This window comes from Nycticebus coucang, chromosome 4, assembly GCF_027406575.1.
Source record: "Nycticebus coucang isolate mNycCou1 chromosome 4, mNycCou1.pri, whole genome shotgun sequence".
Lineage (NCBI taxonomy): Eukaryota > Metazoa > Chordata > Mammalia > Primates > Lorisidae > Nycticebus > Nycticebus coucang.
In genome coordinates, this window is record NC_069783.1 from 146,860,710 (window position 1) to 146,876,151 (window position 15,442).

Consider the following 15,442-nt stretch of genomic DNA (forward strand, 5'->3'; position numbering starts at 1 on the left):
TTATTGCAGCCCAATTCATAATAGCTAAGTCATGGAAAAAGCCCAAGTGCCCATCGATCCACGAATGGATTAATAAATTGTGGTATATGTATACCATGGAATACTATGCAGCCTTAAAGAAAGATGGAGACTTTACCTCTTTCATGTTTACATGGATGGAGCTGGAACATATTCTTCTTAGTAAAGTATCCCAAGAATGGAAGAAAAAGTACCCAATGTACACAGCCCTACTATGAAACTAATTTGGGACTCTCACATGAAAGCTATAACCCAGCTACAACTTAACAATAGGGGGAAGTGGGAAAGGGGGGTGGGTGGGTAGAGGGAGGGGAATCGGTGGGATCACACCTGTGGTGCATATTACAGGGGTATTTGCGAAACTTGGTAAATGTAGAATGTAAATGTTTTGGCACAGTAACTGAGATAACGCCGAAAAGGCTATGTTAACCACTGTGATAAAAATGTGTCAAATGGTATATGAAGTGAGTGTATGATGCCCCATAATCATATCATTGTATACAGTTATGATTTAATAAAATTAAAAATAAAAAAAATAAAAAGGCAAAAAGAAGCCCTCGCCTTCAGCTGCTTCACAGAGCTCATGAAGAGGATGAACCAGAACTTCCCCCATGGAGGCGCCATGGACACGCACTTTGCAAACATGAGGTCACTGATCCAGGTATGAGCCAGTATCTAGTCCTGTTTGGACTTTTTGGAGAAACAGTAAGTGTATCTTAGTGGCTTAAGAGTGAGCAATTTGGAGCCAACTCAATAGGTTTGAGTCCTATTTCGGCTACTCACTAGCTGTCCAGCCTCATAGGCTTTTATGTCCCTGAGCCTCAGCGTTCTCATCTGTAAAAGTGGCTTATTTTCTTATTTATGTGATTCCCAGTAAATTTTTACACTTACAAGGGAAATGAAACAAACTAATGCATTTATAGATCTTAGCCCAATGTCTGGCAATGCCTCTCAGAGTCTAGTCCATGAGCAGCATTATCAGCCTCACCTCAGAACTTTTAGAAATGCAAATTACTAGGCAAGGTCTCCCACTGAATTAGAATTTCTGAGAGTTGGGCCAAGGAATCCATGCCATTTGAGGCTCCATAGGTGATTTCGATGCAAGCTCAAGTTTGAGAAGTGCTATAAAAAATGCTAGCTCTTTAGCATCTATAGTGTATCTGCTCCCAGATGAATTGAGACATTCACCCCTGTGAGCGGAAGGAATGGAAATGTATTAACCCAAGTAAATAATAGGGACCCGTAATGATCTACGAACAAGCAGTGGAGCTACATCCTTAATCACATTAGCTCTGAAAGATTCCTTGGTAGAGTTAAAAAAAAAAGTTACTAAATCCTTTTGACCTGAGAAAAGTAGAAAGAGTAATATAATGAATACCCACGTTTGCACCTGCACCTGCCCAAGAAATAGAACGTTAATTACAGATTTATTTCTCAGCCTTCATGTAGGCATTCCCCTACTTTTGTCGTCCTAGGGGTAAGCACTTTCTAGAATGTGACATTTATCACTAAAATGCATTATTTAAAATTCTTTAAAGCATACACATATAATCCTAAATAACATCTAATACTACATATTGTTTCTCAAGTTCCTCTACTTACATGAATAGTTGTAAATGGTATAAATTCTTCTGCAGCTTGTTTTTATACTCAGTAACAGGTTTGCGATGCTCACTCCCAACAGTGCAATTAATTCCTGGAAGTACAGTCATGCACTTCAAGAGTGTAACACTTTATATCACATTTTATTTGAATCCACTATCCTGTTGGTGATCATTTAGGTTGTTTTCATTTTGTTTTGTTTTGTTTTTGCTTTGGGGAATTTTGGGGTTTTGTTTTTGGTCAGTGCTGTACTGAAATACTTGTGTGCATTTCTCTGTGAATACATGCAAGAGTGTTGCAAGAGGGCAGGTCCCTGGAGTGGAACTGCTGGTCAGAGAGAGCGTGCGCATCTTCAGCAGACACAGCTCGCTCAGCCTCCAAAGTGACTGTACCAGTTTCTGTGCTCAAGAGCAGTGTTGGAAGGGTTTTTTGACACAATCCATCATCACTTGATATTGTCACACATCTTAATTTTCACCAGTATCTTGGGTGTGATTAGAACATCCTGTTGGGATTTTATTTGCGTTTTTCTTGATTAACAGTAGAACTGAATATCTTTTCTTTTTTCTTTTTTTTTGTTTATTTGGACTACTATTCTGATGAATTACCTGTTCTATTATATATTTTGCCATTTTATACGGCTATTTTTTCCATAATTAGAATCTTAACTCCACATATTTCCCCCTTATTTTTGTGCATACTATTTCGAACCTGCTGTTTTTATCTTTTCACTTAACAGCATATCTGTTAGCTGGAGACATTCTTCCACCACCTTTTTTAAAATAATAATTCTTTTGCAATATAAGTCAGATATCATACGATTCATCCTTGTAAAGTGTACAATTCGGTGGTATTTAGTATATTCATAGAGTTATGCACACATCACCAATTTCAGAACATCTTCATTACCCACCAAGGAAGCTCTTTACCCATGAGCAGTCACTCCCCGCTTCCTCTCTCTCCTCAAACCCTGGAAGCCGCTGTCTACTTTCTGTCTTTATACAGATTTAGCTTTTCTAAACATTTCATGTAAATGAAACCATACAATATATGGCCTTTTGTGACTGGCTTCTTTCACTTAGTGTAATGTTTTCAAGGTTCATCCACATTGTTCCATATATTAGAATTTTTTTCCTTTTTATTACCAGGTCATATTGAATTAAATCATACGAATATACCACTTCTTGTGTATCCATTCATCTGTCGATGGACATTCAAATTGCTTCCGTTTTTGGCTGTTACAAATGATGCTGCTACCCACATTTATTCATGTACAAATTTTATGTGAATCTATGTTTTATTTCTCTTGGGGTTATACCTAGGAGTTGAGTGACATGGAAATTTCATGTTCAACTTTCTGAGGAGCTGCCAGACTGCTTTCCACAGCAGGTGCACCATTTTGCATTCCCAGGAGCAGGGCATGAGGTTCCAGTTTCTCTGAATCCTTGCCAACACCTGTTACTGTCTATCATTTTGATTTTAACCATGCTTATGAGTATGAAGTGGGTATGTTGTTGTGGTTTTGATTTGTATTTCCTTAATGACTGATGATGTTAAGCATCTTTGGTGTGCTTGTTAGCCATTTATAAATCTTTTTTGGAGAAATGTCTGCTCAGATCTTTTGCCCATGTTTTTAACCCCACTGGTATATGTTGTGCAGATGTGCCACTATTATTCAACCGTCCCCTCTGCTCCAACTTTTTTTCTCAGGAGGCTGATGCTGCCCTTTCCTTCTTCCAACAGATCCTGGACTCAGAGCTATTTGAGCTGATGCATCAGAATGGGGACTACACTCACTTTTACTTCTGCTATCGCTGGTTCCTGCTGGATTTTAAGCGAGGTACACTGGAGGTTTTATTTCTAGACTATTTATAGCAGAACTGAACGGGAAAAGACATAGTAGAGGTGTGCCTGAAGGGTGCTGGGGCAAAGGCAGCAGAGGAAAGTGGCACACGTGTGTGGAGCTCTGACAGTCTATTCACTCTGCCGTAGGTGCTGTTAAGATCCCAATTTGACTGTGAATGGGTTAACAAACTGTGGTATATGTATACCATGGAATAGTATTTAGCCATAAAAGAAGATGGGGACTTTACAGCTTTTGTATTAACCTGGATGGAATGGAAATACATTCTTCTTAGTAAAGTATAACAAGAATGGAGGAGCAAGAATCCAGTGTAATCAAATACTGATATGAAGACAGTGGATGAACTAATACATGCCCACACAAGAGAAAACCTCAATTCAAGCTGGGGGAGAAAGGAAGGGAAGGGGAAGAAGGGAGGGGGAGGGAGACCAGTGAGCTCCCACCCAGTGGGCACAATGTAAGGTGTATGACACAACTCCTGGGGGCAGGACACAACTATAACAGGGACCTTACTTAACAACGCAAGCATTGTAACCTAATCGTTTGTACCTTCCTATTAATCTGAAATTAAAAAAAAAATCCAAATTTGACCAATGAGGAAAGTGCTGTTGAGAAGAATGACATTCAGAGCTAGGACTGGGAGAGCCAGGATCTGAATACACCTTTGTCTACTCCCAAAGCCTCTTCCCTTCCTTTCTGTAATGATGCTTATCAGGGACCGGGACTTGTAAAGCCCACCGGGCAGGGGTTATTCTGTACGCATTTCAAACATGACTTGGAAGTGATGCATATCACACAGCACGCTGTTGCCATTGTGCAAACGTAGGGGAAGGTAATAATAATAACATCTAATATATATGAAGGGGTTTATTAGTTGATGGACACTGTGCTTAGCCATTTATATGTATTACCTCTTTGGTTCTCTGCTACTATCAGCTTCACTCACCTTCCAGGTGAGGAAAGAAAGAGGGAAATAGAGAAGTAACTAGCCCGAGGTCCCCTGGCTAGCGAGTACTGGAGGAAGGATTCACAGGAGTTTACTGGACATGGGAAGCCTTGCTTTTAACCCCTGCTCTGTTCTGTCTCTTTACTAGAATCAGAGGCAGCACCAGCTCTGCCTATGTGCTTGGGAGACAAGGTTTAGAGACACTTCCATAGGTGCTAATGGAGATGGAGATGTGGGTTAGGGGTGAACTCTGGTCAAAGGGCAGGGCAGGGACAGGTCTGTGTAAATCAAACCTGGACGCGCCAAGTTCCTCTGCTCACAGAGTATCAGAGCTGGAAGGAACTTAGAACCCACCTGCTTTACAGAACCCATTCTACAGATGGGTAAATCTGAGGCTTCTGTCAAATGACAGAGTCCAGGTCTCTTGGACCTGGCCTGGGCTCTATCCGTTGCACCAGCACAGAAGCACAAATCAGAGCTGGCCTGGGATTTTCCCAGAATGATTTTCACAAGGGAGGGCAGCACCATGGGCCCTGTTGCTGACTCTCTCCCCATGCATGTGTGTTGTGTTTCCATAGAACTCGTTTATGATGATGTCTTCTCTGTCTGGGAGACTATCTGGGCAGCCAAACATGTCTCATCCACCCACTATGTCCTTTTCATCGCACTGGCTCTGGTGGAAGTCTACTGAGACATCATTTTGGAAAACAACATGGATTTCACAGATATCATCAAATTCTTTAATGGTACCTGCATGACTAGGTTGTCTTGTGGTGGGTGCACGCTTCTGTATGGCCCCATTCATGAGGGTTGGACAGTTGCTGAAATTGATTCATGGTGAAGGGGATGATAAGGGTTCTTCTCACTTCTTATTGACTATTTGACTATTCTCAAAAGGATAAGTTGATATATGTAATGCTGAAAATGTTTTTCTCAGGCATCTGGCAGAGGGATCATGGGTATTGAAATAAGCTCAGGGACAAAGCCTGGCCCTGCCACTAACCATCTGTGCCAATGGACAATACATTTTCATTCTCTCTAAACACACACTTCCTCATCTGTGAAATGGGGTAGCAGCGTCTGCTTCAGAGGGTTGATATGTATAGGAAAAGCATGAGAAGGGGACAGCCTTTGAAACCAGACAAATGTGAATTCTGATCTCAGCTCTGCCATTCAGGAGCTGTGTGACCCCGTCCAAATGACTTTACATCTCTGGGCCCCTTCAGAGATAAAATGTTGCTAACACCACTTCCCTCCCAGGGATGCCCAAAGGATTAAATGAGACAACATGGGTAAGTTGCACCACGTGGCTCATGGGAGGGGCCCCATAAGTGAAAGCTATTGCTACTGTTGTCTCTATTTTAAATATATTTTTAAGGGTGGCGCCTGTGGCTCAGTGGGGAGGGCGCCGGCCCCACATGCCGAGGGTGGCGGGTTCAAGCCCAGCCCCGGCCAAACTGCAACCAAAAAATAGCCAGGTGTTGTGGCGGGTGCCTGTAGTCCCAGCTTCTTGGGAGGCTGAGGCAAGAGAATCACATAAACCCAAGAGTTAGAGGTTGCTGTGAGCCGTGCGACGCCACGGCACTCTAACCGAGGGCGGTACAGTGAGATTCTGTCTCTACAAAAAAAAAAAAAAAAACCTTCCATTAAATACATTTTTTTTTTTTTTTTTTGTTGTTGTAGAGACAGAGTCTCACTGTACCGCCCTTGGTAGAGCTCCGTGGCGTCACACGGCTCACAGCAACCTCTAGCTCTTGGGCTTACGCGATTCTCTTGCCTCAGCCTCCCGAGTAGCTGGGACTAAAGGCGCCCGCATTAAATACATTTTTAAAAAATGAAAAAGGTTATAGAAAAACCAAAAGAAGAAAAAGGCCACCTGTGATGTCACTTTTTTTTTTTTTGACAGAGTCTCTGTGTTGCCCTGGATAGAGGGCTGTGGCATCATAGCTCACAGCAACCTCATACTCCTGGGCTTGAGCAATCCTCTTACCTTAGCCTCCCAGTAGCCACAATGCCTGGCTAGTTTTTCTATTTTAGTAGGATCTCACTCTTGCTAAGGCTGATCTGAAACTCCTCTGAGTTCAAGCAATCCACCTGCCTAAGCCTCCCACAATGCTAAGATTGTAGGCGTGAGCCACCACGCTTTTGATGGCACTTTTGATGCGTTATGAGGGTTCTTACTTTAAGTAAACTTTTTGTTCTGAAATAATTTTGGATTTTCCTTATCTACTAAAATTTTAGATTTAGAACTGTTTTAGATTTAAAATAGTACAGAGAGTTAATGATACCCTTTGCCTAGCCTTGCCGACTGTTAGCATTTTACACAATCCTGGAATATTTGTCAATATTAAGAAATTACTATTGGCACATTACTATTCACTAAACTACAGGTTTTATTTCGACTTCACCTGATTTTTTACTAAGGACCTTTTTCTACTCTAGGATCCATTCCCAGAAACCACAGTCATGTATATTTTTATGTTTTTACCATCACAGAATCCAAATGTATGTAGCTTATTTTTTTACTATTATTACAATTTTTTTACTATTTCAAAAATTGTCTTCCATATAATAATTTTCTTTTGAGACAGAGTCCATACGATAACTTTTTAAGACTATAGAATATACCTCTCGTAACTGTCCCATAGCTTACTGAACCATCTCTTATCATTAGCATCTAGGTTGTTTTCAGTTTGAAGGTGTAATTGAGCACCCAAGGCTATTCATATATTAGTGTAGAGCAGTGTTTTTCAACCCTTTTTTATCTCACAGCACACTTGAACCTATACTTAAACTTCCACAGCATACTTAAATTATGTTGATCCAAACAAAGAATTAGAAAAGGACATGCTTACTATGCTTTGAACTTCTTTCAAAAGTAATTTAATTAGGGCAGCACCTGTGGCTCAAAGGAGTAGGGCGCTGGCCCCAAATACGGAAGGTGGTGGGTTGAAACAGCCCCAGTCAAAAAAAAAAAAAAAAGGTAATTTAATTAATGATCTTGAAAAATGTTTGCGGCATGCCTAAGATCCTCTCATGGCATGCTAGTGTTCTGTGGCACACCGGTTGAAAATCACTAGTGTAGAGGTTCCCAAACTTGCTCAATTCCTGGCATCCCTAGTGTCTCTATAAAATGTTTACAGCACCTCAGGTCAAAGGTTGCATTTAGTAAACAGTTAGGTCCAAACCTCTTAATAAGTATTTATATGTCCTAACAACTTAATGGCATTTGAAAACAGACATACATTGAAGGAAAATAACACTTTTATTCTTCTATAAGTACGATTACTTACTAATGGGGTGTGCGCACGTGTTAGGTTTGTATAACTTCTCAAGCCTCGGTAGCCGATTGAATACTACCACCTTCGTTTTCTGCTCCATATCGATTTTCACGTAGTGCTTGCTTTTTATCATAGTGACCACTGAAAATCTAGCTTGCAAAAATGCAAAGGAATTGATAGGAATGTCATGCCCTTTGTGAACTCACCCCAGCTAGCAGTTGATGTGGTGCTCAATAAAGGTGGAGTGTTTCTGTGTTCCCCTCAAAACTTACATATTCCACAGTGCCCCTGTGAGTTCACTGTAGCACTCTAAAGTATCTCAGCACCCACAATCTTAGTTGTTCTGTTTTGGGCTTTTTCCCCCCTCTACAAAATAATTTCTTTAAGATTAATGTTTAAATTTAGAATTTCTCTGGTTTACAGGTCTGCAGTTTGTGTGACTCTTGATAAAATTATTATTATTATTGTTGTTATTTTGCTTTTTCATCCTTCTCTCTCCTCCTTTCTCCTTTACTCTCATTATTACCTCCTCTTTTTTTGTATCTTTATGCATCTGCTGTGTGCCTGGCATTGCTTTCACAAGTTCCGTTTGTAGTAGAGGGGAGGAATGATGTCATGTTTTTTTAAGCACGTTTTGTGAACCAACCTCATTTGATCCCCACAGTGACCTTGAGATGTAGCTGCTCTTCTGACAATCCCCATTTTACAGATGAGGAAAGTGGGATCTGGAGGTACAGGCCTCCTCCAAAGTCTCTGCTTCCAGATACCCTCCCCAGGGGCTAGAAATGTATCCCCAGGCTGCACACAGAAGGAGGCTCATGATATTTCACCTTCTCCTCTTTCAGAAATGGCCGAGCGACACAACACCAAGCAAGTCCTGAAGCTGGCCCGGGACCTGGTGTACAAAGTGCAGACTCTGATTGAGAACAAGTGAGGAGCACCTCGCCCGGGCAGTGCCAGCGAGCCACCCCCTGCCCATCCCCTGCCCTCTTTTCTTCCCTGCCAGAGGCTATCCCTGAAGCCAGGGCCTGGCGTCTGTTCAAGTGCACTGAGTTCTGTGCAAGAGAAACTAACCTGACTTTGGCTGCTGGGCGGATGGGGTCGCGGGGTATCCCTTCAGTTCAGCCTTAAACTTTCCGGTGTTTGACCAAAGATTGCCTGGAAACGTCTGGCATTTCTCCCTTGTGGGAGCTGGGGGTTGTTGGTGCCGTTCCTGGTCTCCAAAAGGATGTCCTTTTCTTCTTTCTCCATCTTTCCGAGCTGTCTTGTCAGATGAGACTTTGGGAGGGAATTTTTGCTTTGAAATTGGTGTAGAAGAAGTCTATGGGACTCTCTGCACTCTGAAAGGGCCCTTGGGAGATGTTCCAGAACATGGCCACAGACTGGCTCTGAGCAGGGTCTCTCCCCATCAGTATTACTGACATTTGGGGCAGGTGATTATTTTGAGAGGGATTGTCCTGTGTATTGTAGGATGTTGAGCAGCACCTCTGACCTCTACCTATAAGATGCCAGTTGCACCATTCCCTATCCCTACCCTGGTTGTGACAAAAAAAAAAAAAAAAAACGTCTCCAGACATTGCCAGATGTCCCCTGCAGGGCACAGTTGCCCCTATTTGAGAACCACTGGCTTAGAGGAAGGCTACAAATGTACCTCCCTCCCCACTGTCTTTGGGTCCTGCCCAAAGAGGTCAGGGCAGAATCCACATCCTGCTGCCTTTGTCCAAGGGAGGACCTTGCCTCTTCTTCCACATACTGAGTCTCGGAAAGGCATGTGTTTGGTGAAAGCCTCTTGATCAAGGAGGCTGGCTTTTCTCTAAGCTTACTCAGGACCTAGAAGGAAAAGGAAGGCAGAGGTCAGCCAGCGTAGAGTGTGGTATGTGTTTTCCTTAGGAAACACCTGCTGATGAACCGGGGCCAGGGAACAGCTAAATCTGGGAACGGCCACCTCCACATCTTCACACAGAGTCACCAATCCACAAACAGACTGCACATGAACTAGTTTACTCTTTCTGCCTTCCTCTCCCTTTAATAGAGCAGTCTTGACAATTCCTCTGTTCTGAGAATGGACCCAGAATAGGAGGAAATGGTGGACACCAGGGGGGAAGGGTCTTTCCCAATAGACCCTCTAGGGTGCTGAAAGAATGTCACGTGGGACTTTGGAGCGGGGACGAGATAGGAAATGCAGTCTCCTGAGGTGTTTGCAGAGGGGCAGTCCTCCACCCAGAGCAAACCAGGATGGAAGGCATCCCTGCCCTGTGTGCTTGTCAAGCTTTCTCTCTGCTGCAGCAACTGCAGCTTCGTCTGAACCCCCAGCCTCTCCTGAGAGGTGCAGGTGGGCAGAGGCCATGTGGGGCCTTGCTCGAAGAGAACTCCCTCCCCGGGAGACTTGAAGCTACAGTAATCTCACCAGTCCCACCTCTCGTTCCACCTCAGCAAAGCGAAAGGGACGTGGTCAATGTTCTTGCTACTGTTACAGTTACATCTGCCCTCCCGGCCCCCCAGCTTCCCCAGATAGGAAGAAAGGTGCAAAAGGCCCCTCGGGATGAAAGTCCTATTTTGCCACTCAGCAGTTCTCTACAGAGGATGTTATTTTAGCAAGACCCAAGTCTCAGACCTTCTGATTCTTTCTTCATTTTTTTAACAGACTAGTCTTAAAGTACAGCACAAGATGTCTTCTCTGCCTTCTGTGGTGTCTGGAGAGCATCTGTGATTGTGATTTGGAATAATTCATATATATTTTGTTTATCGTGCTTATTCAGATTTTTGTATATGTTGTGTGTCTGTGTCCTGGAATTGGATGCGTGGGAATTGTTCTGTGTATGGAGTGCCCTCTTTTTTCCCAACGTGCCCCATATATCTTGTAAATGTTTGCTGAAGAGTTGTGTCTATATAGAGAGAAATATATATAAACAGAGAAATAATGTCAATCTGCTTTTTTTGTTGTGGTTGTTGTTTCATTATTAGGGGTTTTTCTTAATTTTTTTTTAATTGGGAAGAAAGAAATGTTTGCTTCTGAAGACCGTGTTCCTTCTCTTCCACCTTAGTGACCCCAGATGGGGGTCAGCTTCTCATGACAGTTGTCTGGCCTTTCCCCAGAAAGGTGAATCACGCCACATCCCTTGTATCAGTCAGTTGTTACCACAGGGATGCTGCATAACAAACCACCCAAAACATAGTGGTTTAAAATAGCCATTTATTTACCTCATGATTCTATGGGTCAAAAGTCTGGGCTAGGTTCAGTTAGGAGGTTCTTCTGGTCTCAGACAGACTCCTTCATGCATCTGTGGTCAGCTGATGGACAGATAGGCATCTCCATTTCTGATGGCTGTTGGCTGGGCCAGTGGAAGAAACTAGATCATGTGACTGTCATCCTCCTGCAGGGTAGCTTTGGCCTGTTTGCATGGCTTTGATGACAAATGGCATGAAAGGAAGCAGAAGCAGGCGCTGCCTCTTACCAGCCCAGCCTCGCTGGCATAAAGTCATGACTGCCACATTCTGTTGGTCAGAGCAAGTCACATAACTGAGCCTACAATTAGAGGTGGAAAAAAAGATTCCACTTCCTAATAGGGGGCTTTGAAACATTACATTGAAAAGGAGCATGGATACAAGCAGGGAAATAATTGAGGCCACTTTTGTAAACTGTCTTCCACATCCCCCAAGGTCTAGTGTACCACGGGGGTCCCCAGTCAGTCAGTCATGTGACATGGGAGCATACCCGTAAGTAGCCTCTCTGCATCCTGACTGCTGAGCTAGCTCACCTTTCACCTCTTTCACCCCACAGACCATACACCCGTCTGCTAGGCATCTCTGGTTCTGACTCATGGCTGCCATTCAGAACCAGAGTCATCAGGCAATGGGGACCTGTGTATGGATCTTCACCTCCAGAAGTTTCTAAATATGGCCACCCTGATGGAAATGTCTGGTTTTCAACTACAAAATTAAAGCTTGATTTAATCTAATGAGCACCCATCAAAACTTCAGGTTGTATATAGAGAAAGTTAGATTTCCAAATTATGCCTACAAAGTAGCAGAGATGTACAGATGACATCAGGTACCTGGATGTGCCCCATCACTGCTTTCTTGGAAGATTCCCAGCAGAGCTGAGTGTGAAGCCACTCACAGAAGCAGCCCAGTGGGATTTGCCTTTGTCCTTTATCCAGCCCATTTGGGGGCTCTCTTAGTTGGAAGGTTTGCTTCTTCCTGAGGGAAGTTTCTCAGAAGAAAGACGGGTCCTGGTGTTCCGACTGTGCTTTGAGGTCCCCAGTCTCATTTCTCTGACTTCATCCTTAACTCGGTTCATGTGGCCCTCCTTCTGGAGGATTCCACTATGGCTTACAGCCACCTGGTACTGCCAGACCCGGGGAACGTCAGAGCACCTGTTGTGTGTGCACAAATGGCCGGTTACATGCACTGTTGGCCTCTGGTTATTGACAATGTATTTTATAGGGAAAAATCCCAGGAGAACATTTTTGCTTTTTGTCCAGACTTTCCTAAGCACGTGCATCTGAAGTAGACGTGAGAAGATACATCTTGACTCACGAGGCATACTGTCCTGACCTAGTGGGGATCGAGCGGTCTCGGTCCTGTGCCCGGGTGCCGTCTGCATCGTGGCCGCCACTGCCTCCCTCTTCCTGCTCTTCCTTCTCCCCCTGCTTCTGCTTCTCCTTGTAGCAAAGAGCACTTGAATAGAGTCTTGTGCCCACATTTTCTACCTGAATTGTGCTGATTTTCTTTTCTTTTTTGTTTTTTTGAGATAGTCTCATTATGTTACCCTCGGTCGAGTGCCGTGGCATCACAGCTCACAGCAAGCTCCAACTCCTGGGCTTAAGCGATTCTCTTGCCTCAGCCTCCCAAGTAGCTGGGACTACAGGCGCCCGCCACAACGCCCAGCTAATTTTTGTTGCAGTTGTCATTGTTGATTAGCTGGCCCAGGGCCGGGTTTGAACCCACCAGCCTTGGTGTATGTGGCTGGCGCCGTAACCACTGTGCTACAGGCACCAAGCCAATTGTGCTGGTTTTCATTTGGAAAAGACAGCAGGGGGAAGGCCCTTCTAAGCCATCTACTTTCTTTTCGCCTAGACTAGAGCTTTCCCTTTGGCTTACAGGGGGGTCATGGGGCAGTTGAGAAGCCCTTTCCTACAAAGAGTTTGGGGGGCCCTCGCCTTCCATTGCAGAATGGGTGGAAACCATGGTAAGCCATATTCTTTCATCGCCTTTCTTCCCTTCTCTCCTTCTCTCCCAGGAGTCCAGGGGGAGGGGAGGTGAGGGTGTAGTCAGGAACAGTGGTGGGAAGCAATTTAGTTTGGGTTGGTTTTTATGTTTTTGGTTGTTAAGAGACAAGAGTCTTACTTTGTCACTCAGGCTGGAGTGCAGTGATACTCACTGTAACCTCAAACTCCTGGGCTTAAGCCATCCTCCTGCCTCTGCCTCCCACATTGCTGGGACTACAGGTGCAACTGCCCCTGGCTAGTTTTTATTATTTTTTTATAGAGATGGAATCTCACTATCTTGCCCAGGCTGGACTCAAATTCTTGGCCTCAAGCGATCCTCCCCTGTCAGCTTGGAAAAGTGCTGGGACTATAGGTGTCTAGAAGGAGATTTTCTTCTCTTCTTATCAGATACTCTTTTGAGTTTGACAGACATTAGACCCATTAATCAAGGAGGCTTTCTTCTTGGAGGACTTAAAGGAGAATTAAAATAAAAATGACTTTCTCACTGCACTGACTAAAATGTTGTTTATCCTTGTCCACATGTTTGGTGAGCCATGATTTGGGATTCCAGATCTGCTATCGATGGCTGTGTGGCCTTAGTTTTCACGTCCATGAAATGGGATAACGACGCTTCCATTGGTTCTGGATTTAGTTCTAAGCCCCCTTTTCTGGGGAACCCTGGTCCCTCGGCAACCCTGGGGACAGCGTTGGAAACCCATTTCCCCACAGTTCCCATCTCAGGTTTTCTGGTGAGTCTTTGTCTTTTTTTTTTTTTTTAAGAGACAGAGTCTCACTCTGTGGCCCTCGGTAAAGTGTCCTGGTATCACAGCTCACAGCGACTTCCAACTCTTGGGCTTAGGCAATTGTCTTGCCTCAGCCTCCCTAGCTGGGACGACAGGTGCCCACTACAACGCCTGGCTATTTTTTGGTTGCAGTTTGGTCAGGGCTGGGTTTGAACCCGCCACCCTTGGTATATGGGGCCGGCTCCCTACTCACTGAGGCACTGGTGCCACCCATTCTGGTGAATCTGTGAAACTTAAGAGAAAGTGAGTCTTTGAAACTACAGAGAACTCAGAAGGGGGTGAGCGCTGAGCCCTGTAAGGCTAGTCTTGAAGAAACACTGGAGTTAGGTGTGATTAGGCCATCAATTCTTGGCAAGAGGAGCATCCATGCTGAGTCTGCAGTTTGCAGAGTCTCTGATTCTGCTGAGTCAGGAAAGGGCCCCCAGGTCTCCTTTTTTCGTTACTTTCAAGCCACTGGGTACATTAACAGCTTGCTCCCAGGACAGATACAGACTGTAGAGCAGTGATTTTCCACTAGTGTGCCACGGCCCGCTGGTGTGCTATGAAAGCTTCTTAGATGTGCCTCAAAAATTTTTAAAGATCATTAAATTATTTTTGAAAGGAGTTCAAACCACAATAAGTGTGTTCTCTTTTTTTACTCTTTTTTTGGATCAACATAATTTAAGTGTGCCATGGAAGTTTAACTAAGGGTTCAAGTGTGCTATAAGATAAAAAAAAGGTTGAAAAACACTGCCCCAGAGGAACACAATTTGAGGTTCTTTAAAGTGCCAACTTGATAATCCATTTCTGACTGTCAGCCTAGCACAATTCCAGTAACAGGAGCGTGCGGTTCTGGACACTTTCCATTACATTAGGATGTGGTAGAAGAAGCCTCCACTATCTTCCTGGCCTTTTTTTTTTTTTTTTTTTTTTTCAGATTTGTGAGCACGATGATTTCTAGACTTTGTAGGTACAGGGCTCCTTTCAAACAACAGGTGTCCCTTGTTTTAATGAAAAGAAGATAATAGAGAAATGTCTCTGTCTACTACCAAATAAAGATGGAGTCTTTCTGTAAATGATTTTGCTTTATGGGGTAGAGAATCACACCTTTTGGCATTGCTGAAACAGTTCAAATGGAAAATTAAGGAACACGGGGGCCATTACAGGAGAGGAAGCAGCACATACCAAATGCCAACAGGTGACCATGCCCTTAGTTTGGGCTGCTACTTGGTGGCTTCCACTTGCTGTTCTTTGTTCTGGAAACTTCCTAGGGCTCAAGGAACAGTCCCTCATGAGACTGATTTGCACTGAGGTGCTTCTAATGATATTCCAAATAAACTGCTGCATTTGTAATCCATTTGAACGCTGTGTGGTGGCTTTCTGGCTATTCTATTACTTTACCAAAAAAATTTTTTTAAACTCTGTTTTTGCTTATTATTCTTTCTGAAAGATAAATACAAGGTGCATTCTCTGTTATTTGTATGTCTTCAGAGTAATAGAATCACTCCTGGGGCGGGGGGTGTTTATGGATATTCTTGGGTGAGCATTTGAAGCCAAAAAGAGTTTGATGAAGGTGAGCTGGTTGTGTGGGGCAGAGCGAGCAAATCCAGGTGCTATTTTGCTGGGTGCACATCCCAGCTCTTCCACTGATCTGCTGTGCAGCCTAGGGCAAGTGACTTTACCTCTGAGCCTCAATTTTCACTTCTGTGAAATAGGGACAATAAAGCCTCCCTTAAAGA

General features: G+C 43.8%; 1 protein-coding gene across 1 annotated transcript; it reads left to right on the forward strand.

Moving 5' to 3' along the window:
- Positions 1 to 572: 572 nt before the first annotated feature.
- On the forward strand, positions 573 to 9,828 carry LOC128584840 (small G protein signaling modulator 2-like). The gene is made up of 3 exons (XM_053590059.1): positions 573 to 679; positions 3,364 to 3,460; positions 8,557 to 9,828. Exons 1-3 carry the CDS (start codon positions 602 to 604, stop codon positions 8,643 to 8,645), a joined length of 264 nt encoding a protein of 87 aa, XP_053446034.1. The 5' UTR covers positions 573 to 601; the 3' UTR covers positions 8,646 to 9,828.
- The last annotated feature ends 5,614 nt before the right edge of the window (positions 9,829 to 15,442 follow it).